The following is a 25,416-nucleotide window of genomic DNA, read 5'->3' on the forward strand; positions in this document are numbered from 1 at the left end:
TAAACATCGGAGCATTGTTTGCGCTGCAATGGAAAAAAAAATATTTGTCAAGCGACGGTATAAAATTGAACAACAACAAAGCGGGTGGTACATTAACGCGTTTATCGTTTTAACCGCCGATCACCCCATAGTATCGTAAATTACTATACATAGAATAACAGATAGAAAACCGTTTTTGTGGTTTATGATTATCATGACGTGAGCAACGAGTGAACGGATATGTTAAAATTTGACACTTTCGTCCAATTTTATTTGTTAAAAACCGACATACTTTGTTGCACTTTTTTTACGATTTTTCGGCTACACCGTCGTCTATTTTGACTTCCACTGTATATGATGAGTTAACATCTACGGGTCTACGTCCGGTTTGCATTCGCATGCAAGCAGTACAGTATAATAAAGATATTGAGCAAACCTACGTGGTATTATTTTCAAAAATAACCAACGGTCGAAAATGAACGTTTGCCGTAAAGTTTTTAAACATATTGTTATGGACGTGCACCAATGTGATACTTGGGGAGAGGAATACAACATTCTTAGTAAATATGTATTTGCATACACCGTATTACGTATGTATTTATAGTATATAATACGTAGAACGAGTTTATTGAAAACAACGTAATTGACTGTTGGAGGGCAGATTTTTATGCGAACGACGTATGAAATACCTCTAGTACTGTACGGCAATAAGAAAAAACTTCTTAAAAATGGCAATACGCCACTATTCGTCTCGTGTTGCAGGCATTCCAACACCACGTAGTACAGCCTATAAAAGCATTTCAAAAGTAACAAAAGTAAAAAAAAAAAAAAATACATACGAAATTTACAAATAAATAATTTATATACTATTCCTCACGAATATTAATAATAATAATACGTTTTACACAACACGAAATAGCGTTGTACACAGAAATCGGATTTTGGTTGTATGCGTTTGTTCGGGCACCTCGTTACAAGAATTAGAGTTGAATGCGCGATGAATAGTGTTGAAAAAATATTAAAAAGGAAAATCGAATTGAAAAAAATAAATAGTGTCAAAAGCTTCAAGGGCAGAAATGGAAGAGACGGATTAGAAAAGAAATAAAGGAATTAAAATCGCCTTCGAAAGAGGGACGATCGAGTGAGTAAAAGTTTCGTGTGACTGATGAATACGACGAAGAATGATTTAACACGGATGAGATGATTTTGTGAAGCTTATACGGTGTTGACACAACGTTCTTGGCAAGTATTTGATTCAAGATTTCGATGTTTGCCTTGGATTTATTTTTTAACTTTTACGAGAGCTTTTATCGACTCAAACATCGTTTTAACACGCGGCTCTCCACATCTAGCACATTTAACATTTCAACGAGAAGGTATATTGAATCCAATAGTTGTGTGTTTGATGACAATAATTTAGTTAATAGTGAAGCGAGGGGATACTGGTTCTAAATATTGACTGTATTTTCGTTAATGATAGTATTATACGTAGAGTGAATATATGGAACAAATCGTTGATTAAATTAACCAACCACAGTAAGAATATATATTTTAAATAGGTTTTGAATTATGTAGATTTCAAGTAAACTAAATGGAAATATTTGTCAGCTGTGATCTACCAAATTGTTAACCTGAACCATATGATTTCTTTAAATCGATTAAATTTAAAATTATTTGATATGAAAAAAAATTGTCTCGAACCAATCTCTAACAAGATAAATTTGAAATGTCATCAGTAATAGAAAAAAAAAAGGTAACTGCAGAGCTGTGGCCAACAACAATTAATTAATATCGTCTTTGAGTTTTCGTTTCTGACTGGTAAAGAAAATTAAATAATAGGAAAAAAATTAGAGTTCAACTTTTTTTTATCTAATCTGGGAGACTAATTGCTGATGAAGATTACTGTCGTTTTCTATGCTTGACACGTGTAATGCGTGTGCGTGCGCGAAGAGAGAAAGAGTATAGTTTATGAAAAATATTTAACAGATTTAATGAATAATAATCGAATAAGATTGTTTAATATTTTATTTTAGAGCCAATATACTTTCAATATAAAAAAAATAAATGAAAAAAACGCACATCCGTCGTATTCAATTTTTTTTTTATTTAGTACATAAATTGTCATATTCAGATCAATATATTGAATTAGTTAAATATTTTCGAGGTAAACAAAAAAGGAAAAAATTACACATTCAACCCAAAGCCTAAAACTGTTTTGATCCCAAAAATCTAAAAAATCTTTTAATGCACCAATACATACCAATGACAAACTGAAAAACAGCCTTCTCTTTAAATGCCATATTTTTCACAAATGTACAACTTTAAGTCATTTTTATTACATTTCTAACTACGATGAATATAATAGCAACATTTTTAATTGTTATTAAAAATAATTTTTCATGATGAATTCGATCCTTTAAAGTAATAATATGACCATGATTTTCCAATCTTAAGGTAATTTTAAAACAATATTCTAATAATGTATTAATTCGTATGTCGTAAATATGTATAAATAGTAATGATCGCCTATCATATTATTATTATTTTTTATCACTCCACTAAAAATATCTGTATTGAATTCTCAAATTTTCATCGTAGTTCTTCGAGTGTACAGTACATTTCCTTACAGTTCACCAATAGCAATGTCGATCCCACAAAAAACTGTGTAATAAATAAGATCAGAAAAATACGCGCAAACAATAGTGTTACAAACAATTTAATACGCAACTGTATATATTATATAACACGTAATCTTGTTTATTCGATTACACATGATATACGTTACATACGCTTAAGTATACGTGTATACGTTATTATGTTCATTGTGCACACCGCTGATATGAATGCACATGGTCAACAAATCTAATTTCATTTACGATAAAAATAAAAATAAAATAAACATGGAATATATGTATATACACCGTACGTTTGCAGATGAAACAACTTGACGAGTAAATGTACAGGACTAATATACCCGTGTGGGTAACTCGTTACGTAATTCTCTGCATGCAGACAATAAAAACCACGAGTGTGTCATTGAGTTGAAAACGTTTTACTCACTTTTCTGTTTGTATATTGATTTTTGTTTGCCATATTTCGAGTAATTCGAAATTCTAGGGAAATGTGGAAAGTGTGACGCGCTTTAAAAACATTTGCCTCTGATTCCAGTGATACACTTAATATACTTGTCTTGTCTTTTGTGGACAGACATTTTTACGAAATGACTATACCACGGTCCATGCAAATTGAATCCGTTTAACGTCGACACAAGCATAAAACGTAATATATAATGATTACTATCATGGAAAAAAATAAAATAAAACACATACAAATGTACAACTAATCCCGAGTCACGTACAACCGTTTAATCCGTCCGGCTTAATAACACCTTCCAGGGGCGAATTCAGGAAAACAATGACTTGTTCTATTACGATTTTAATTCACGTTGAAGATTTCATCTCGTCGGCAATCCGTACTCATATGATGCTATTTCTTGTAATCGTATTAAAAACAAAATATATTTTATAATAAATGCATGGCGAATACATTGTTTACCGTTAAACATTCGTCACGTGGGACTTTAATATTTTTAAATAATGTTTACATGCATATTTTACATAATGAAATAATATTCATTTGATGCACATAATAAGTACATTTAGGTGGTACATAATATATTTTATAATCAAACCTTTGTGTATTGCATTGCAAAGAAAAATGTACGCGAGTAACGAAAATCAATGAATAAAATCTTAGGACGTCAAGGTTTAAAACACGTCACAACCAACAGCCGATAGGTATTTTATTAATTATCATTATTATTTTTTTTTAAATCTAAATACTAAGATATCCGTGGTATAATGTAACTGTTACAAACACAGTCGTATTAAATAACTAAATAGGTTTATGTTTATAATAAGACTAGTATAGAAATAGCAGACCGTTCGTTAAAATCTATATAATGTACATACATACATGTGACCTTGAAAATATTTTATAATAGTCTCAGAATGGGAAATATACACTATCATAATTACAACATTGCAACATTTCTAAAGTATAGGTAGGTCGGCTTATTGTTTTTCAAATGTTGTTTTAAAGTTAAAAGTATTTTATTTCTGGATGTTTGCGATTATACTTATTTTGATCTATATATTACAAAATTAATAAAATTAAGTTTTGGCGATATAATTACCAAATAAAAAATATTATTTTATATTTTTTTTATATTTATATAATATATAAACATGAAGTTCATCTTGGGTTTTTGGATTTTATATCATGTAAGTATTAGATAGTTAGCTATATGTTATATTATTGGTGTGTGAAATTTAAATTCTGAAGGACTTAAGTTATTTAATTTTAATTTTAAAATATATACGGGCTGAGCCTTTTTAACACTTAACAAATAATAATAAAAGGTTTGGATATTAATTACAATAATTATAAACAAAAATAATTATTAAATATCAATCATAAAGATGGTGAAATAAAGGTATTGTATAACAACAAAATCAGACATCTTCGATGCAGAATATAACAACGCTGATTTATAATACTAATGGTTAAATAAGAAAAGTGGTGTTCGTATTGGCATTAGACATCATAGGTTATAACGGATCGTTAGACAAGTAGTTGATGGTACACAGACCTTTAAAAGTAGTTATGGAACAAGAGGTGCGTTCTAAAACTCTAATATTTATAAATGAGAGTAAGGTCGAAGAATCTATAATACCAGCTAACAATTCTATTAAGAAGTTTGTATCCATATTACACTTGCGTTCCGTTAATGAAGCTAGCCCAAGTTTTTTTTTGCAACTGGAGTGTAGTAATGTGGTGCAGAATTAATGCCCGAAAAGTAGCCGGTGGATCTCAAGAACCTACGCTGCAATCTTTCAATCTGGTAAGCATTGTTGACGGTATGGGGATCCCATACTATGACACCATAATCGATAATTGAACGAACAGTATGTGCATATTACTTTAAATTAAGTAGTAAGCTTAAGATCCTTTGATAGTCTCATTATAATACCCAAGACTCTTAGGGCTTTACAGCAAACCATCTCAATGTGAAGACTGGGGTCAAGATTGCTGGAAATCTTGAAACCAAAGTCCCTACATAAATCCATCAAAGCTAGACATTATAGAATCATGAAGATGATAAAAGAAAATTAGAGAGGAGCGGATCTTATTGAATATCATGACTTTACACTTAGCTAAATCCAGAGATAAACCATATCTATCGAAAAATGCAACAAAAAAAATATCCAAATCACATTATATCTTAAAACAATTGTCCATAGAGTTAATTTGCATATAAAGTTTGATATCATTAACAAAACATAAAAAATTACAATGATGTAACGCTTTACATAGATTTTTGATGAAAATAGAAAATAAGAATGGAGATTGGTGACCAATTTAAAGTATACCGGAGGAAGTAAGGAACACATTAAATTTAGAGTTTGATAGTTTTACCCATTGGTATGTATTTTCCAGGTAGGATCTGAATCAAAACAACAGTAGCCCACCTAAACCGTACTCTTTTAGAATTTTAATTTAGACTACACGATTCACAGTATCGATAGTTCGTGTAAATGACACCAAGTGAACCTGCGAATGATGTTGGAAAGAGTTGAAAATAAAATTATGAAAAATTAAGCTATTTGTGGTTGATAAACGATCAGGGCAAGGCAAAATCCGTGTTGTTCTTCCATAATAATATTATTAATAGGCATATTATACTCGTATATATATATATATTTCAGATACATGATAAATATATTTATGTACATCTTTTAAGACCAGTGACACGAACAATTTAATTCTCTTGGGAATTTTTTTATTTGTATTGCTTCTTTTATCATCCGATTTCCATAACTTGCTCATGGCTTAATATTTTGACATCTTCAACATTTATTTGATAAAATGTTGATTCTGGATATTCCATCTCCATTATTTTTATCGTATTATGTTATAATAGGTAAACTCTTAAAGTATTATAGCAATTTTGCTTGTCGTTATTTTGCTTATTGTCATCGTACAAGAATGTTGTCAAAATATTAACATATTTTAATCAAATATTCAAAAACACTATGAAAATGGAATCGGAACATCTATTCACTACTCATGGATACAGCTAGGAGATAAAATATTATTTTATATCCTTATTAACTATTCTCGTATACGTTCAGGATTACAATTAAAACATAAACATTTATTTAAATAGTTATTATTTTATAATTCAGTAAGTACGGAAAATATACTACATGATTATGATAAATATTTAAATAAATAGTTCTTAATTAACATAAAATGTAAATAATCCATTTTATATTTTATTCTTTATAGATGTAGATTGATTTATAAATAATACTTTATAGTTGATAGATTTATAAAGATTTATTGCTATATAAAAAAAAAAGTATATTCATGTCGATAAACTAGTAGGTACATAGTATTATATCAATAACTAATTTATACTGGAACTAGATTAAAAAAAAAAAAAAATGGTATAATATATAATAACATAAAATTAATACTTTATTCAAATGTTACGTGAAATAGGTTATTTCATAAGAATTATTACCTATATATTTATGTTGAATGTTGAAAGGGTAGGCGTGACGAGTTCAAGGTATTCCTTTATATATATAAATGTATATCAACTAAATGATAATAATAAATGGAAATCATCATTACATAGTACTTATAATTATATAAATCGTAGTTTTAAATTACGATCGAGATCAAAGAAGTTTTAATGAAGGTATTATAATGTAAATTCACTGAGAAATAATCACAAATGTTTTAAATATCATACACCATTATAAATACAGTATCAACACGACTTAGTAGTATGGTAAGTAATTAATAATTAATAATAAATTAAATTTATACTTTGTAAACTTTGATATTTTACTGTACCTTTCCAAAACAAAACAATAAAGGTGATCTAACTTCAATAAGAACTATAAGACACCTAAAATAGATGGAATATATATTATGATCATAAGATATGTCAGATAAAAATAACATAAAAGCATATATTATAGTTATGTAACTCTGTATATACCTATATATTATGAAATGAAGAAAATATGTTAAAAGAGTATAACTATAAATATTAATGTATATTATAATAATTACATAAATGTTTCTTCATTAAATTTTGTGTAAAAAGTTTCCTCAAATAATTATTTTGACCGTTTTAAATTATTATAATATTTTACTGATTTTTTCATAACAGCTTACACAAAAGTAAGATAATAATAGTCTAATTACTGAACGAGTATTCTAGAAATAATGAATAATAATATAAAATTAAGAAAAAATCATCGACATCAGAACTGAATGTAATCGTATCAGCTAATATAATCAATATTCAGATTTTCTGATGACTTAATTACTAACAATAGGAAACTATATAAATGGTTTGGTTAAAAGCAAAGTAGACTAAATTTAAAACACTGTTAGAGAAAATGAAAACAATGGACATTTTGGAAATGAGAAATAAGTTATCGTGATCGTATTAAATGCTTGTATCATCATAAATCTAACTACTTTCAAGAATATTCATGTTAATGTAAACAAAATCTAATGTAAAATGTTAAATGTAAGAGAAATTATGACTATAGCGTATCAAATAACAAGCGTTAAAAAACTAAAAAAAAAAGCATAACTAATCATAACTAGGTAATGTAAAAATATCTTTAGTCTAAATTATTTTCGGGCGAAAACAATAAATTATTTCAATCAAAACGAAGGCTGACTAAGGCTATGGTTTTATCATAGGAAAAAAAATCAAGCACTAATATTTATTACTTTTGATAATAAAACACAAAGCAATATGTGTTGCCTTATATTTTATTAATAAAAATTACGTTGTTGAACGAATACATATTAGAGTAATTATGATAATGAAAATAGATGAGTTTAGGAATGATGAATTTTATAAAAAAAGATAAAAATAGTTGTTACGACCGATAAATGTTCAGAGAAAAGACACAAGTATAATCAAAAGTAATGATAAAATGGAAACATTAAGGAATAAGATCGAAAAGAGGACCTTTAAAAAAAAAAAAAAAAACCGGGAAGATAGAATAAAGAAGACTAAAAAATAATTGATGTATGAAACTGGTAAGTAGGAATGAGACAAGCGGAAAAGTAATACAAATTGTGAAGTAATTCAGTATAAAGCAGCGGTTCCCAAACTTTTTTCCGCGGTGCCTTTTTTTTGGACCAATTGAAAGACAAAACAAAACAAAAATACTCACAGATAATCAATTTTATTAATTCTATTAAAATTTAGCTAAATTATAAATTGATGGATTTTTAAACTTAAAAAAAAAATAAATAAAAATTATTGTTATTATGATCATAATTATTACATAAAAATATAATAAGGTTAAAATAAGAATGTCCGAATATACGATAAAAAATATTACATTATTCGCTAAAATGTTTTTACGAGAATAATAAGGAAAAAATATTCTAAACATTTTAAACTATTTTTTATGAACTGTTGGCTATGGTGCCCTTAGAAAGTGCTCGGGGTGCCCCTAAGGAACCGTGGTGCACGGTTTGGGAACCGCTGGTATAAAGTAAAGTAATTTATAAAACAACATTTAATAAAGATAAAATAGATATTTTAAGATATTCTTTTAGTGAATTCTATATTTCAGAATTAAATGCATTACAGTTAGTAAATTCTTAGGGTCGCGGTATGTCGCACACTTCCAAAAATATGAAAACCTACATAATATAGATATAATTACGTTTACCACTTGTACTTTCTGTTTTATTCTAATCATTGTACAGCAATAACTGTTTAAAATGTAATGTTTCAACTGATAGGATACTTTTGTTTAATTTAGCTTTAGTGTTGAGTAACATTTCAATATTGTATTGTTATTATTATGGTTCATAAATTAATTACTAAAGAATATTATAATGATTCGATGCATGCTATGAAAAACATAATATATTTCATGTGAAATGTTAAATCCTATTAATTTTTTAGATTCACGCTTTAAAGTCAATTCGACATTAACATTGGAAACTTAGCAATATATATTTTGGGTTATATAGACCTTGATGCACATAACGATTATTATTAATATCTAAATTTCCTACGATTTTCAGTGAAATGTTGTTAAGAATTATTCATAACAATAATTGATTTCAATTTTGTTCTGAAATCGTTTCGATATTAAAATGATATAATTTTAATTTCAATTGTAGCTTTACAACCGTAAACTATTATGTATAATGTATGTAATATGTCTTAAGTAAATGAACTTCAACATTTTTATTTTAACATTAAAATTCTGTCCTCATAGTATGTGAAATATAATGCCAACATAATGTAGTTATACATATATGTTTTCTAAAGTAAAGCGAGTACTATAATATGGTATATATTATGATGAATGCGTTATTCGATTAATTCGATTAAATGTATTTTTTTGTTTTTTAAATAAATTTTTAACATTTTGTTAGTGCAGTAGTTTAATCTCGTATATGGTTCATTCAAGCCATTCCACGAAATCGAAATTGATTAATAAAAGTACCTCTACTGACAAGCGGATTATAAATCTAATTTTAACCGGAACCACTTAAACAGCGCCAGAACTTTCATGATAACTCATTCATCTAATCGTTTTAAATGTTGTAGTGTATCAACATTGAATTATATCGTCAACAGACAAGTCGGTTATGTATTTAATTAAAATACAATATTGCGTGACGCGATTTTCGTCCCAATGTAAATGAAAACGTGGTATCAACGATAAAACATACCCTTAAAACGGTAGTACCTTTTTAATGCGTGTTTCAATTTCGTGGAAAATGTCACAATCCGCCTATTATGGTGCACGGGTCCTGTGGTTCTGATACCAGATATCGACATTTTGTAGATAATACAAAGGTAAATGGACTACGGATATCCATTTCTTGTGAAAAAAAAAAAATGGAAATTATTAAACACAAACATGTCCGGGTATAAACTATATTTGTACACACAGTAATATATACTGCAGTTGTGTAGTAAGAATTGAATGTCGACAATGTTTAGTCGAAAACGGAAATAATAATTATGGATTTTGCTATTTCTGTAATGATACTAATTATTAACATTAATGTAACATTAGTAACATTAATGTATATTTGTAGCGTCGGGTTACAGACGAAAAAAACAGGGGGGAAATAATGAAAGTTTTGTAAACTAAACATATCATATACTGAATACTGCGAGGTGAACAAGAACTCGTTATGATAATTTTTCAGTTTATCAAAAAAAAATATTTTATAGTGTTCATTAAAATAATCTTTAAGATTATGGTCAAAATTATCTTGGTACAGTAGACAGGTTAAATAGGTACAGTATGTAACTCCCTAAACTTATAAAATCTATTACAGTAGCGCAATTATAAATTATTCGTAATATTCATTCAGCAAAACTTCAATCTGTTAAATATTTCGTATACATTACATCTGCGGAGCATGTAGTTCTACTAGTTTAGACGAGATACACATTATCAACGACCATCGTATACATTATTATAAATATGAGTGCAAAACGTTTCACTAGAAACAACGTAACATTGCTTTGGAGAATGCATTTGCATCATAAAATACGCTTAAATTATGCACCAGGTCGAATTTCACATTACTGTCTAGTACAGTAATAATACATACCAAGGGGTTTGAAGAAACAGAAAAAAATCATCCAACATACGACCGTTGTGCCAAGTATTTTTATAAATAAAACAAAATATAACAAAATAAAAATATAAAAATATGAAAATATAACAATAAAAATTTAAACAAGTATTATAAAAATGAAAAAAAAAATTAATGAGTAAGAAATTATAATTTTCCATATAAACTCAATTGGTTATTAGTTAATCATTAATATCAAACTCGACGAATTAATATAATACAATGCTTCACAAACTACTTAAAGAGAATAATGTAACAAAGGAGTCGATCTCACATACGAAAAATATACCATATAATACGGTCAAAATACATCACGGCCTATTTGAGAATTTTTAAAATTAAATTTAAATAAAAATAAACGCAAACACATTATTTTCGTTGCTAAAAATCGAACTATAAGTACATAGTTACTAGGTGAGTTATGCTACTATTGTAAAAATCTATATTATACTTATTGATTTGTTTGAAATGTTACCTCGGAATCATGGTTCGTCAAATAAACATGAGCTCACGCGAAACAAACGGAGGTGTCATTATCGTACACGTCAACCCCCGCATGTTCGTTATCATCGGAAATCGTGCGTCCCGGCCTACCCTCGTAATTTAGCAACGTAAAATAGCTGCATAATTATAATAAGTATTCGAAATTATTTTTTTTTTCTAAACGTGCATAGTGTACATATTCTGCGTTATTCAATTCTAGAGCGGTCAAAACATACAAAAAATTTACTAACTTTCGAAAACCTTTCACAACAACAATTTATTATAAACTCGTTATGTTCATTGGATGGATAGTATATCGCCTGTACAATATGATACATTGAAATAAAATGGATGAACAGCATTTGAACTTTTGAAATTCGATAGAACACGAGCATGCAAAACATCATCGTAAATAGTCCAACGGTTCTTATACCCGTGGGTATTGACGTTTCTCTCTACTCGTTCGTACACACAAGCAGTATGCGTGGATGATATTAAATTAAATCTTTATTAAAATATTTCGAAATCACGAAATATCATCAACTAAATAACTATTATCGCTTAATGGAAATTCATTGAAGTATTCGATTTATTTAAATTTAAATTTTAAACTATCAATAAATGGTCAAAAAATGATATCATATGTGTATTGGAAACTGTGATATAAGCATTCAATGAAAATGTCACGTCTTCATAATTATTATTTTTTGAGTTACGATGAAAACTAAAATTCGATTAGATCCAAAAATTAGTTTGCCGTAATAATATGACTTTTCGTTAGTTCCGTTGGCAATTATTGAATAAAATTAAATAAAATACTCAAATTATACTATTGAATAATTCGAAAAATCACCGCTTTCTAAGCACCATCTAGACCAGCGTTTCTTAAATTGTGTTCCGCAGAACCCTGGAGTTCCGTGAAGATCACTTCAGAGTTCCACGAAGCTTAAGTAATTTTTTTAAAATTTTTTAAAAAAATTACTTAAAAATTTCCAACTAAAGATTAGTGATTGTGAAAACATGTTTAAATTATAGAAAAAAATTGTAGTTTATTAAAAACAATGCATAAGCCATATGGAATAGTCTAAATTTATATTTAGTCTAATTAAAGTAATAATTACTCCAATAATAATTATTATTGTTATAGTATTATTTTTATTTTAAAATATTTTTTTAATAAAATACCTTTAACACAATATTATTGTATGATTATAATTTATTTACAAAAAATCTTAAAAAAAAAAAAAAGCTAAAAAGCTATAAAAAAAATAGCGGTTTCACCATAAATGTGGACATGAAAAAGGGTTCCGTGGAAAAAAAAGTTATAGAAACGCTGATCTGAACAACACTTCCTATCAAAAATCTCCTATGATCGCAATGATTCCTGGTCGGAATTCCTGGTACGCAGACACAACAACAGTAAAAAATTCTCTGACCACGGTAAAAAATTCCTCGTCTAATCGAAAACTAATAGTTATTCAAGTATCTTAAAGAAATCCGCGTGTCACCACAAATGGTTAAGATCATTGAACGGATCGATCCCGAAAAGCTTGTCGCGATCGCAACGACGGCGCACCGTGGTCATCAGTCGGTACCCGGGTAGGGTGACACGAAGACATTTTTTCGCGAGCGATTCGTGAACTGCGGTCTGGTGCGAGATGAGCCGACGTTGCATTACGAAAATGTTCATTAAACGTTTAGGATTGCGCGAATTTTTTAACGTACGCAATTTCTAAACGTAATCGAAGAGCTCAAAAAAAGATGTTACTCAATTGAATCGGATGGGGGGGGGGGGGGGGAGTTTTCTTTTATCGTAAGACTTACTTTGTGTTCAACTACGATAAGACCTCACCGGGCAATGTCGATCACGTCGGCATTTCTCGCACCGCAAGCCGTACGGCAAGACAACCCCCTCGCCCCTACGCGGTAAACGGTTAGATCGAACGCGCGCACTCACGGTAACGCGTGTCCCGGGCGTCAGAAGCTGTCCATGGCCAGGGACTCGTAGTCGAACCCGTCGTCGTCTTGGTCGTCCTGCCCGTCGGCTGCGTACGCCGTGGTCGGCGACCAGCTCCGCGTCATCGCTCGGTGGTACGGCGAGAACAGCCACGACCGGTTGGCCACCATGCAACCGTACAGCACCAGTTCGAAAGTGGCGATGAAGTAGAGCACGTCGAACACCATGATCGCGACGGCAGGCGGCTCGTCGCGCTATTGCCATCGGTTTCCGACGGCTCCGAGCCTCGTGGACCGGTGAACCTTCCCCGCCTACCCCTTATGCCCACGCGCACGCGCACTGCCCCGCCGCGACTTACGACCGGTTTCCCCCTCCGCCTTCGCGCGATACGAGCGGCCGGTGTCCGTTACGCGCAATACCGCGATGCCGTTTACACCGACTCCCCACCCTTTACATATCGCGGTCGGTTTTCCGTCTCGAATGCGAGCATTTCGGCTCAGAGCATATTTGAACATTCAAAGCACCGGTGCCCATAGGCGAAACTAGGGTAGCCCACCCTGACCAAGATTTAGCCCCCCCCCTCCCATAAATATTCAATGTTATACACGGCATGCTGCACGCAGCATACTTAACTCACGATAATGTCACATACAAGTGACACATTGCAGTAAATCCAACTTGGCTCAGAATCTAAAATATATCAACATGGTATACAAGAGTAGGGCTAATCTACCGGTTATTTTAAGTTTTGGTAGGAGGGCTGTAGCCCCCAAATTTTTTACCCTAGCTGCGCCTATGCTAGCGACCCCCAGTGAATGCTACCCAGCGGTGGTTAATCGTGCCACTAACCAACACATTCTCATAACGATCCTAGTGACAGCAGTTGATTTTCCCTGTATTGTTCCTCTGCAAAAGAATACCACGTCTATAAACTACGATGGTAGACAATTTTATTGAAACGTCACCTAGTGAAAATTACTTAAAATATGTTCTGGTCAGACCCCACTTTACATCGTGTTTGACGTCACAATGTTACTTTTGAATACGTTTTTAAATGTAGTTTTTTTTTATTCGTCAATAACAACGAATTGGATTTCGTCTGGCAAGTTGGAAATCTCGTATTGTTCGCAGTTACGGACGAAGTAATTGATTTTTTAATTTTTTTCAAAAAAATTGTAAACATATATATAATTAGTAGAGATGATTACTCGATGTCAAAGTTAAAAATCGGCTCTTAACCGGTACTTAATCTACCATTTTTACTCGGCCAATACATTTTACATACATTTTTTTCATTCATAATCTGGCTTGTACAATTACACATTTATGATAAAAATATTTACTATTTATATTATTTGTTTAATAAATCGACTTTTCAAGTCTTTTTTTTGTCATCGGGATACAACAAAGTTCAGATATATCGATCTGATTCTCTATTCCCTTAGAGATTGTTATAAGTGAATTCAACTGTATATTCGAACATCGCGAATCGATGCCGGTTATATTATTTTTACGGTCGATTATTATTATTATTGTTATTATAATTACTACACGCTAACAAGTAATGTAGTATTACAATTTTTTTTTATTATAATAACAGGAAATATTATGTGACGAATTTGTTGCACGTTGTGTGACTGTTTTTTTTTTTGTAAATACCTCGGATACGAAACCAGTGAATTAAGTCGATTCGTAGAGACAATAAGGGTTACGAGTTACTCATTAATATAATATATAATACGTATAATATATATGTATATTATATATAGCCAAGTTCTCGAAATTAACTGAAACTAGTATAACGATATTTTATGTAAATACACGAAAACTTGTTGAAAACCAAACCTAAATAATTGAGTAGTTGAACAGAAACGATTATTTGCTGTATGAGAAAATTGTTGCGTGTAGTACTATTACCAGTAGTTCGCGGACGTTTTGGCATCTATTTTGTGTACTTTAGGGCTCTACGTTTTGAACCTAACATCAAAACAAATTTTGAAACTACCCTCTCTTTTCACTACATCATTGTGTTCCTTAAGTAAACATGCACATGCGACGGGGGAAAAGTTGTAGTTCTACATGTGTTTTCGTAAATCAAAAACAAATGCGTTCGAATCTTCCGAATCTTTCATTTTTTTTTTTTTTATAAATTTCACATTTTTCTTAAAATAAATTCTAGATTCGTTAGGGGAAAAAGGATTACACTTTTATATTGTAAGCAGAAGAGTATTTTTAATACTATATGTGTATTAGAGCCATGACCGTACCAGGAATGTAATAGTTTAACATTGAGGTGCAATTGTTTAATTCAGTTATTAATTTTATACCAAACATTTTTGCTTTATACTGCACCTTATTAGGCAAAAAACATGGAAACTAGGTATTTTGGACAGGAAAAAAAAAAGACAGGAAAAATCAGTTCATAAATCGACTTCGTTGAATACGGTCGTGTTTATCTTACATCCTGTCCGTTTCGATAACGACTCGTCGATTTTATGTACAAATAAAATATAATATAATCATGAACTTTTACCAAATTGTTTTATTATATAAAGTTCTTACTTGTACAGTTATTAAGCGTTCCAATTTTTATTGATTTATAGGCTTATTACATTTTTGTTGTTTTCAGTGTTAGATGTTATGTTGATAATATTCCATCAAGGCCAGTATTTAATTGTTTTTGGTCGTCTAGATAACGTTCATGACTTCAACGTCAAACCTATACTAATTGATGACCTTGACTGTACATTCTTATCATTAACAGAATTTATATTATTTTAAAATAAATTATACTTCATCGTACAATCATAAATACGAATATATCACCGATAAAATCAACTTCATCCGGAAGTAAGAAAGATTTTTCACTCACAGATATTATGAATGCCTTAGTCGGTTTAAGTACAAAAATTGAATCTATTAATTCTAAATTATTGAAGCAAGAAAATTCTACTACAGCTATCTTATCTAAAACTGATATTCTTTCTCCTGAGATAGTTTCGCAAGTATGTACTCCTACCGCTCCTCTTCTCATCACATAATAAATATAATTTCTGTATTTTAACAATGCATTGTCTGTACTGGTTGGTGAACTAATATAGCATTTATTGTCAATACAATAATTGTTTATTTATATTCACTCAAATACCACTAATAAATACAAAATGTCCCGTTTCTCTAGTTCCAACTGACTGATACATCCGGTTCCTTAAAACGACAGTCCATCTCATGTACCTACCATCCTTAGATCCAAACCTCACATCTTTTGAATTCAATTTTCATAGAACTAATTATTATTTCACGAATAATTACTTTGATACAATTGATTGGGATTCGTTATTAAATGAAACTTTAGAGCTTTCTGTTATGATTACAAACTATTATTCCACTATTTTTAACGTCATCAACTTATTTCCTTCGAAATGTTTGAAACATAAATCAAGTTTTTCTCCATGGTACAGTAAGGAACTTAAAACATTAATTTTGAATAAAAAACTCTTACGCAGAGTTCAAAACTACGTCAGATACAATTAAATTTCCATATACGTGGATTATGCAAAAGAAAATCTTAAAAATGTCATACCCAATATCTGAATATAAAATTCAATCAGATCTCACTACTGATCCCAAATCTTTTTGGCGATGTATCAAAAATTTGAAATTAGATAATAGGTAACCTGATACAATGAGTTTGGTACTAGTTATTCGACCGGTGAATATGCGGTATCAAATTTATTTAAGAAAATTTTTAGCTCTGTCCATTCTACTTATAGTTTAAATATAAATGACTGTGTTAGTAAAATTAATCATAATCCTTGCTTATTTGGCATTTGGCAAATATTAAGCTATCAGTTAGAGAGATTTTTCAAAGTCTTAGTTCTCTAAGTTAAATCCCTTTCCTCTACCAGATGGCATCCCTAATAACTAAATACGTTCTAGTAAATACTCCTTATTTATTCCTATTCATAGATTGTTTAGTCATTCATTATTCATTATGTGTATTCCCGTTTCAATAGAAAAATAGTTTTCTCTTTTTCTTCTCATATTGAAAACAATATCGCACTAAAGCTTTAAAAAACCTTAGCTTTTTAATCAGATGCACCAAGGAATTCAATGATGAAATATGTCTTAAAACTTTGTACATGTCACTAGTCTGACTTCTCAGAGTATTACTCAATTTTACTGAACCCTTTATAAATTGGTCATATTGAATCACTTGAACGTGTGCATAGACGTTTCTTGCAGCTCATTGGCTATAAAAGATGTCTTGGCCTTCATCCTAATCTTCTCAGTTTTACTTTAACTTCTATTCAAGCCAACCTTAGTTTAGTATCTCTCGATATTAGACGTGAGTTAATGCGTGTTGTTCCTTTCAAAAAATGTGAAAGGTACCATTGCCTGCTCAGACTTGCTACATCTTCATTAACTTTAATATCTCCTCATTCAATTTTTGGTCTTTTCTTACTTTCACAATTCTGTTTCACCACACTTCATATGGTTCCAACAACCCTATTGATCGTATATCTCGTGTATATAACTGGCCTAATAATTTTGATTTGTTTGTATAAGATATTTAAATGCACTGTTAACCCAAATTATTAAATACTGTTTAAATCAATTCTATCTATTCATTATACTCATGACTTATGTTATTTTAATATTTTGTAGTGTACTAAATTATTTTATTTTTTCTTTCTTTTTGCGATTTTAAATTATTATACCTGGTAATTATTCTTTTATCACCTAAGTGGATTATACGAAAATATATTTGATAAACACGTATATATGTACATGCATCGGTAATTTACGGTTTGATAGTCGATCGAGAGATTTACATCGGTATTATACTATCGTGGTGGCTATTTTTTCGATTACATAAAACTCAATTATGGAAATTGTTGCCTTCACCCTCGTCACCCGAATGATTTGTGACGATTTAAGACCGTTTCGTCGATTCAGCAGACCAGGTAACGCGCGAAAACGCGATAGAATGCACTAAGCGCAACAAGTGGCCGATGTGATCGAAAATAACTTTCATTGTACTATATATGATAATACAGCTGTATTGCGCGTTATTGCAGGCTATTTATAGTCGCATATAAGTCAATATATTGATGGATGTTATTGAACCTGGCTTAGAATTCTATAAATGAACAAATTTTATAAATGAAGAATATGAAGATGCACAATTAATGCATATCCATAACCATAATGACCTATTAATATACACGCAAACTAATAATAATAATTATTATACGTCGAAAAATCAACCATATTTAAGCAAACCAATACTAATGTTATAATATAATATTGTTAATATGTTTGTTTTTGTATAATTTAGAAACTTAGTCAGACACTCATGCGTTTTAGTTATTGTTATTGTAGTGACACCATAGAACTGCATGCTACACAAAAATATGAAAAGGACTTGCATATAAATACGAATTTGAATATTATGTAAAATCGTTTAGACTTACAGGAATTGATTTTTTTTTTGAGTTATAGTTACTCTGTTAAAGTATCATTTTATAGACTTAGTTACTATGTGTTTAGAGCAACACGATTATATTCTAATTTCAAAAGTTCAACCAGTTCATACACGCTTTTTTATTACTTATTTTTAAAACAAAAAACCATCCGGTTCAACGTCCGTCCCCGGAGAAAATTAATTCAACTTTTCTGTAGTTGTTCGAGCTATTGGCCGAAACATTTCATTGAGCATTTCAAACAATGTTCCTATAGTCACTACTTCATGAGCAACATAAAAATTCAATTTTTCATTGATTTTGTTCTAATTTTTATTTTTGAGTATAATTTTGCTTTTGTTGTATAAATATATACAAGTATAATGTTAATACAAATCTATATTATATGGTTAAAATCGTGTTTTTTATCAACAAATTTATCTTTTTTGAACATTTATATTTTCCAAATTCAATAAACCGGTTTTAATACTATGCACCTTTTATAGCGTCCAATTCTGATTTTTTAAATTGTATTCAATACATTTAAATATTTATATATTTTTCACATTGTTTTTTTTTGCATTTTTTTTTTTTTTTAATACATCTAATCGATAATTAAATTTGTATAATAAACAGATTATTATTATAATTATTATTATTTTTATTTACTTAAACACATGATAAAAACAATTATCCAGCAGTAGTATTTTTTAATTTTCATTTGGCCTACTCACTTTTATATTTGTACACATAAATAACATAATACCTATACTAGGTACTTCTTGTTTTAAGCCAACTTTATTAATTACTGGTAATATTAAGTATATATTATTAATATAAATAAATCAAATAAAATTTGTTGTGTAGTAAATCGTAGTAATATGAATAGAAGCACACAAAATATAAGTTTTTTCATTTTCCAAATAGAAATTATGAAAAGGATTTGAAACAAAAGTGTATTACTTAAATTAATATGAGAAAAATTTTAGATAAATTAGCGTAAATTACTTGAGTAAGTAGAAAAATAGAAAGTTACTTTTATACGGTACTTGAAAAATGTCAGACAATAGAGAGCAGGAATATCAGCCATTTTGATTTTAGTGGGACATTCAGGATTTTTAGGTTTTTTACTTGTGTTCCAGTGAATGTTTATGCGGGACATAATGAAATTACCATTCATATTTCTACGTTTGTATTAAACAAAATGATTCAAACTTTTGTAGTTGGTGGGTCAATTTACAATTTTATAAAAACACTGGCATCTAAATATTATATTTTTTTGGAACTATTACCTAACCAAGAAATACGTAAATAAGTATATTATAAACCGTGTTTGTACCTAATCCATATATTTACTATACTATAATAAATTACGTATTGTTATTATTATAGTCTTATTATGTGCAACATTACCACTTAATCAGTTACGTGGTGCTTACAGTGTTAATATGACATTATAGTATGTGTAATAACTCGATCCATTATTATCGTATTTAACCCATCAATATGTTTTTATTTGTGTTCTCTATGTGTATATAGTGTGTATGTAGTATGTATACAACAAATAATTCCGAAGAACAAATTATTACAAATAATTTTAAACATTTTCTAAAATTTTCATATTATTATTTAAATCTTAAAGCTATAAATAATAATTTGTATTAAATGTTATTTCATTAAGAAAAAATATAATTTAATTGATTGCAAGTGTTTTTAGTGCATTCAAATTCAAGCCCTTTATAATAATAGGCAATTCTATTACGTACCTACCACAATATAAAATAAACGTAAAATATATCAGAAACATTTTTGTAATTTTATGTAATATTGACACCCATTGTGAGATTAATACTTTTGAGTCAAATTTTTTTTTGTTTTCTACTGTTTATTTGTTTAAACATTTTTACAAAACGATGGTGAATTAACCGATTTAATTTTTTTTTTTTTTTATTATTGATCTAAAAACATCGGCTTCTATGGCCATTATTTTGACATTAACTTAAATTATTTTACAATTGTATGATTGACTTATAATAGAGCTTAAATTAGGTTATATAGCTGAATTTCTTTAATAAATTGTAGGATTTTGGTGATTGATTGAGGGTCGGGTCCGAGTGCTTCTCCGATTTATTGTGATATTTGATGTTTTTTCTTCATGTCTTCGTATTTTTGACATTCAATGATAATGTGTTTGACTGTGTAGACCACTCCACACATTTCACATATGGAAGGATCGTTTTTCTCCATGAGATGCTTGTGTCAATTTAATTTAATATATAATATAAACGAATATTTGATTGAAGAATTTTCATACAATTAGTTAATAATGTATTTTCTTTAAATAAATATAAATATAAATTACTAAAAACAAAAACGCACTACTCATTTATTGATCATGTTATCGTTTTGTCTACAGATTGTTTATATGTATATGTTATGGGCACATTGCCTGATATAAACCAATTTACGATGTGTAAAGAAAAATTTGTACTGATCAAAGATGTACCGGGTAATTCAATTCCATTGCGAGAAGCAGCCCGTTCCTTTTCTAATTTAGGAGGACAAGGATATGATCGGTGTACTTGTACTCAGGGTTGCAAAACAAATAAATGAAAATGTAGAAAATTAGATAGACTATGCAATTCCAAGTGTCATGCTTCTAAATCTTGTGTAAATAAATAGGTAACTAATAATAAAATTATAGTTTATACTAAAATTAAAATAATAATATTGATTTTTTTTTTTTTTTTTTTATCAAAATATTTGTAATATAATAAAATTTAGAAATTTAATTTATTAGATAATTTAATAATTCGATAGCTAATATATAACATAATGATATTAATATTATATTATATATTATAATAAATTCATAATTGAATTAAATTTATTAGAAAAATTATATAACGATATTAGATAATATTCTTGGTTTACATTGCCTGGGCAGGACCATATTAACCGGGCAATGTGTACATTGCCCAGTATTCCACATTGCCAGTAACATAAATAAATTTCTGTTTACATGTAGTAATCGATGAATCCATTCTCATTTAAAACCTGTTGCGTATCGTCAACCGTATTACGTCTATTATACATTATTCACATATATCATACATCGTTAGTTTTTAGTTGACTGATTATTATCCAAGGGTAACACTCAAATACTTTTTTATATTTATATTTTATATTTATATTCCTTTATCCTTGTAAAGTTGTAATTTTAAACCGTTTGACATTCATTTTATCGATGGATTTAATTGTTTTTGTACAAATTTTTTCAAATTTTTTTCCGCCGTAAATGTTAAACGTTAAAAAACCATCCTGTCTACTGTAAATATTCGATATGAGAACGAAGCCCAAACTATGTATATGCATTAAAACGTATAGTCATTGTAAATAACGTGTGCGTGGTTGTTGATTTAGTGGACCGTTCTGAAATTTAAGTCCTCTCCGTCTGATAGAAGAAAAAAAACGACACGCATGGGAAATTAGATTTTCATATATTTTTGTTGCCATCGGTCAAAAATGTTATTTTATTTTATCTCAAAATCATCTCGTTCACGCAGAACTATTCGGGTATCCTCTTACACGGTTATGCGTGACCATGAGAAATAGACGAGAAACCGTAAATACCAAAGAAGGGTTGGCAAAAAATAATGCACCACTGTATAATATGTTTTTATCATTACACACCACGTATCATGCGCAGGTTAAAAAAAAACCTGGACACCATGCGTGTCTGCGATAGGTTTTGAAGTTTATAAATATACAAGTTAAAATATTTGTCAATTTAATGTGAAAGGATTAAATTCTAACATCGAACAACAGTTCTTTTACCCCGAATAATGGGTTGTACAATTGAGTACCTCACTTCTGACGTTCGGTGCAACAATGCGTTTTTAAATGTTCTACACCATAAAACTATAAATATTCCACTATTGATTTTTCTGTGTAAGACTAACGTTTCATCATTAATCCAAGCGCAGATGACCCACTAACTGTTCATTAATTATGTTATTCATAAAGTACTTATAATAATGACTGTTATCGTCAAGTTGTTTCTGGAATCGATAAGAATTCTGTGAAATGTACACAGAAATATAAATTCTATACACTAGCATTGCGTAACACCGTACGTAGGTATATGATCCGAACCCCGAGGTGATTTATCAACGTGCATTTATATTTATAGGAACTTGTGTAGTTTCACAAACAATTGCACAGTGACATTCGATTTCCGTATCAGTAGACAAAAGTTTTATTGCTCATATGACTGCTCTTCTAAATCTTAAGTTTTCGAAATTAACGAAACTCGCGTGACTCGCATAACCTAATCGTATTTTAGTTTTTATTTCAATAGACTTTTAAACACATTATTTACAAATATTTGTCCGCTAACGATTTGTCTCCTGTATTTTGATAAATTACAATTTTTAACGAAATAAATATATTTTTTTTTTTTTTTTAAAAACTTTAATACGGTACGGAGAGTCTGATTGGTCTTTTTTTTTTTTTAATGAGCCGTTTTTATACATATCTAGTGATATATTGTGTTATACAGCTTACATTTATTTTCTAGGGTTTGAATTTTTCTTTTTTTTTTTACTCACCACCATCTGGTATATAGCATCCACGATGTTGTACATCTCGTCTCTTGTTATGAAACCATCGTTGTCGACATCGTACAAACGAAAAGCCCCTAAAATTCAAAAAGAAAACACAATTATTAATGATACTCATTAGATTTTGTGCGTGTGTAAATTCGAAATTTCGTTCGTAGTTCAACAGTTGTAAGCCAGTAAATACGAACTGTATTCAACCGGATAAAAGTATGAAAATATTGTTGCACAATATACAGACTCATAACCATATTTTGATGGAGAGGGGGTGTTTGAGACGAATTTGCCTTTAAGGGAGCATTCAAGTATTACGTATGCAAATTTTTTAGCACTTTTGATCTCTCCTACCCAATGTCAACGTTCGTCAGACAGTCTCATTAGGTCCTATTAGCTCCTAACTTACGTCAACGTTTTCTATTGATTTTCTTCCTCCCCTCCCCTAAATCACTTTATTATTATTATAAAATTAATTTCTTCAATTGTCAAAAATAAAAATAATAATCCGAATAATAAGACGGTACTTCGATGCTGTCGGTAGTTAATCGACTTTTGCTTATTTTAACGGGTTAATTAACAAATTGTGACTATATTATTATTTATACAACATTATATTAATAACTACTCGTTATTTTATTTTTTTTTTTTATCATCATAATGTTATTATTTTAGTATTTTATTATTAATTATACCTAACACGAATATACATATATATATAACGGGTTAACTCAAATTTTGATGGATATGATGCTGACATCAGATTTAAGATTTAGCCCTCATCCCCTCCCCAACATGTAAGGTACGGCCAGTTTCCTCGAACCCCTTCCCTACCCCCAAGGATCTGGTGGCTATAAACTTGAACGCTCATTAAGACGGACGATGGACAATTTACTGATCGGGGAAGACGAAACAAACGCAAATTGAACGTGACGAAACGATCCGTTTACGTGTTGTACGACAACAAAAATTCCGATACGACGCGGACGTTACACGCGGCAAACGGTTACAATACACGTAATTTATGATCGACAGTTGAATAACCGTTGAGTTATATCGATTCGCGCGGGCCACGTGCGCGAGCTTTATTATTAAGCGCATAACAGTTGTACACAATGCCGGTTTGTTGCTGATCGCTGCACGACCATCGTTATACAATCGCAATCGCGCGATTGCGTTGCAACGGGTAAACACTTTGATCCGCCGGTATACAGGTTTGCGACACGGAGCCGCGTGGAATATGTGTAACACGTCCGTGTGTTCCTCGACAACCTCGATTGTCAATCCGATCCGATGGATTTCAATGTTCCTCGTCGAGTTCAATTGATCTGATTGCCGATCGGATGCCGACTGAATTAATCGGATTATCGTAAATATTTCAATAAAATATTGGACGGTGCGCCGGACGATGGAAATTCTTTATCATAATCGTAAAATGTTATCAACGAGATAGATGAGCTTGTATTGGTTACATGAGGTGCTCGAATCATTGCTAGATAAATTCATAACAAGTAGCAGCTAACTTTAACGGATGATTTTAACGGACGAAAACAGCTTCGAAATTCTAATTAATTATAGTTTGATACCATATTTGTGTAAGTGGTTACGCGATAAGTACTCTCTTTTAATATTAACAACAGACGCTTTTTTATTTTATTTTTATTATTGTTTTTCATTTATAGTTTTATTAAATTCTTTATTACGTTATAATGATTGATCACTTATAAACAAAATATACACGTTTATATTGCAATTGTATTAATAGCATTACCTTAATAATCATTAATAATTATAATCAAATAATTATTTTGATACAGCATTCCATCATAATTTAATCTATCTTCTATCATTCCATCTCGCGTTTTGTTTTCAATCGGTGTTCTTTGACTTTCAATCAGATGCATGATCAAATTGTTCAATTAATTAATAATCGAGGTTGTTTAAGACCACATGAATTGTGTCCTCTGCCCGGTACAGAAAGAGGGAGGGAAAGAAAAAGAAAAAAAGCGTTACTATTAAATCTATATGTGTAGTATAAACGTTTTCTTGCACTAAACAATAATAAGGACAGAATATCGCGGTCATATTAAAAAAAAAAAAAAAATTAAAAACCCATTCAGTACAATTATTGAGGTAATTTTTTCCATCTATATACATAACAAAATGTATTATTTAGGGGCTATTGTTTTAACACAAA

The 25,416-nt window shown here is 29.9% G+C and overlaps 1 protein-coding gene across 1 annotated transcript in view; it reads right to left on the reverse strand.

Annotated features, from left to right (window-relative positions):
• The window catches only part of LOC112686155 (frequenin-1), a 176,647-nt gene that overhangs the window by 2,586 nt on the left and 148,645 nt on the right, over positions 1–25,416 (reverse strand). Inside the window, exon 7 of the mRNA XM_025558338.1 lies at positions 23,217–23,305. Within this exon, the coding sequence (XP_025414123.1) occupies positions 23,217–23,305 (89 nt within the window). The remainder of the gene's footprint in view (positions 1–23,216; positions 23,306–25,416) is intronic.

This window comes from Sipha flava, unplaced genomic scaffold, assembly GCF_003268045.1.
Source record: "Sipha flava isolate LNK unplaced genomic scaffold, YSA_version1 2_pilon_pilon, whole genome shotgun sequence".
In the NCBI taxonomy this organism is placed as follows: Eukaryota; Metazoa; Arthropoda; class Insecta; order Hemiptera; family Aphididae; genus Sipha; species Sipha flava.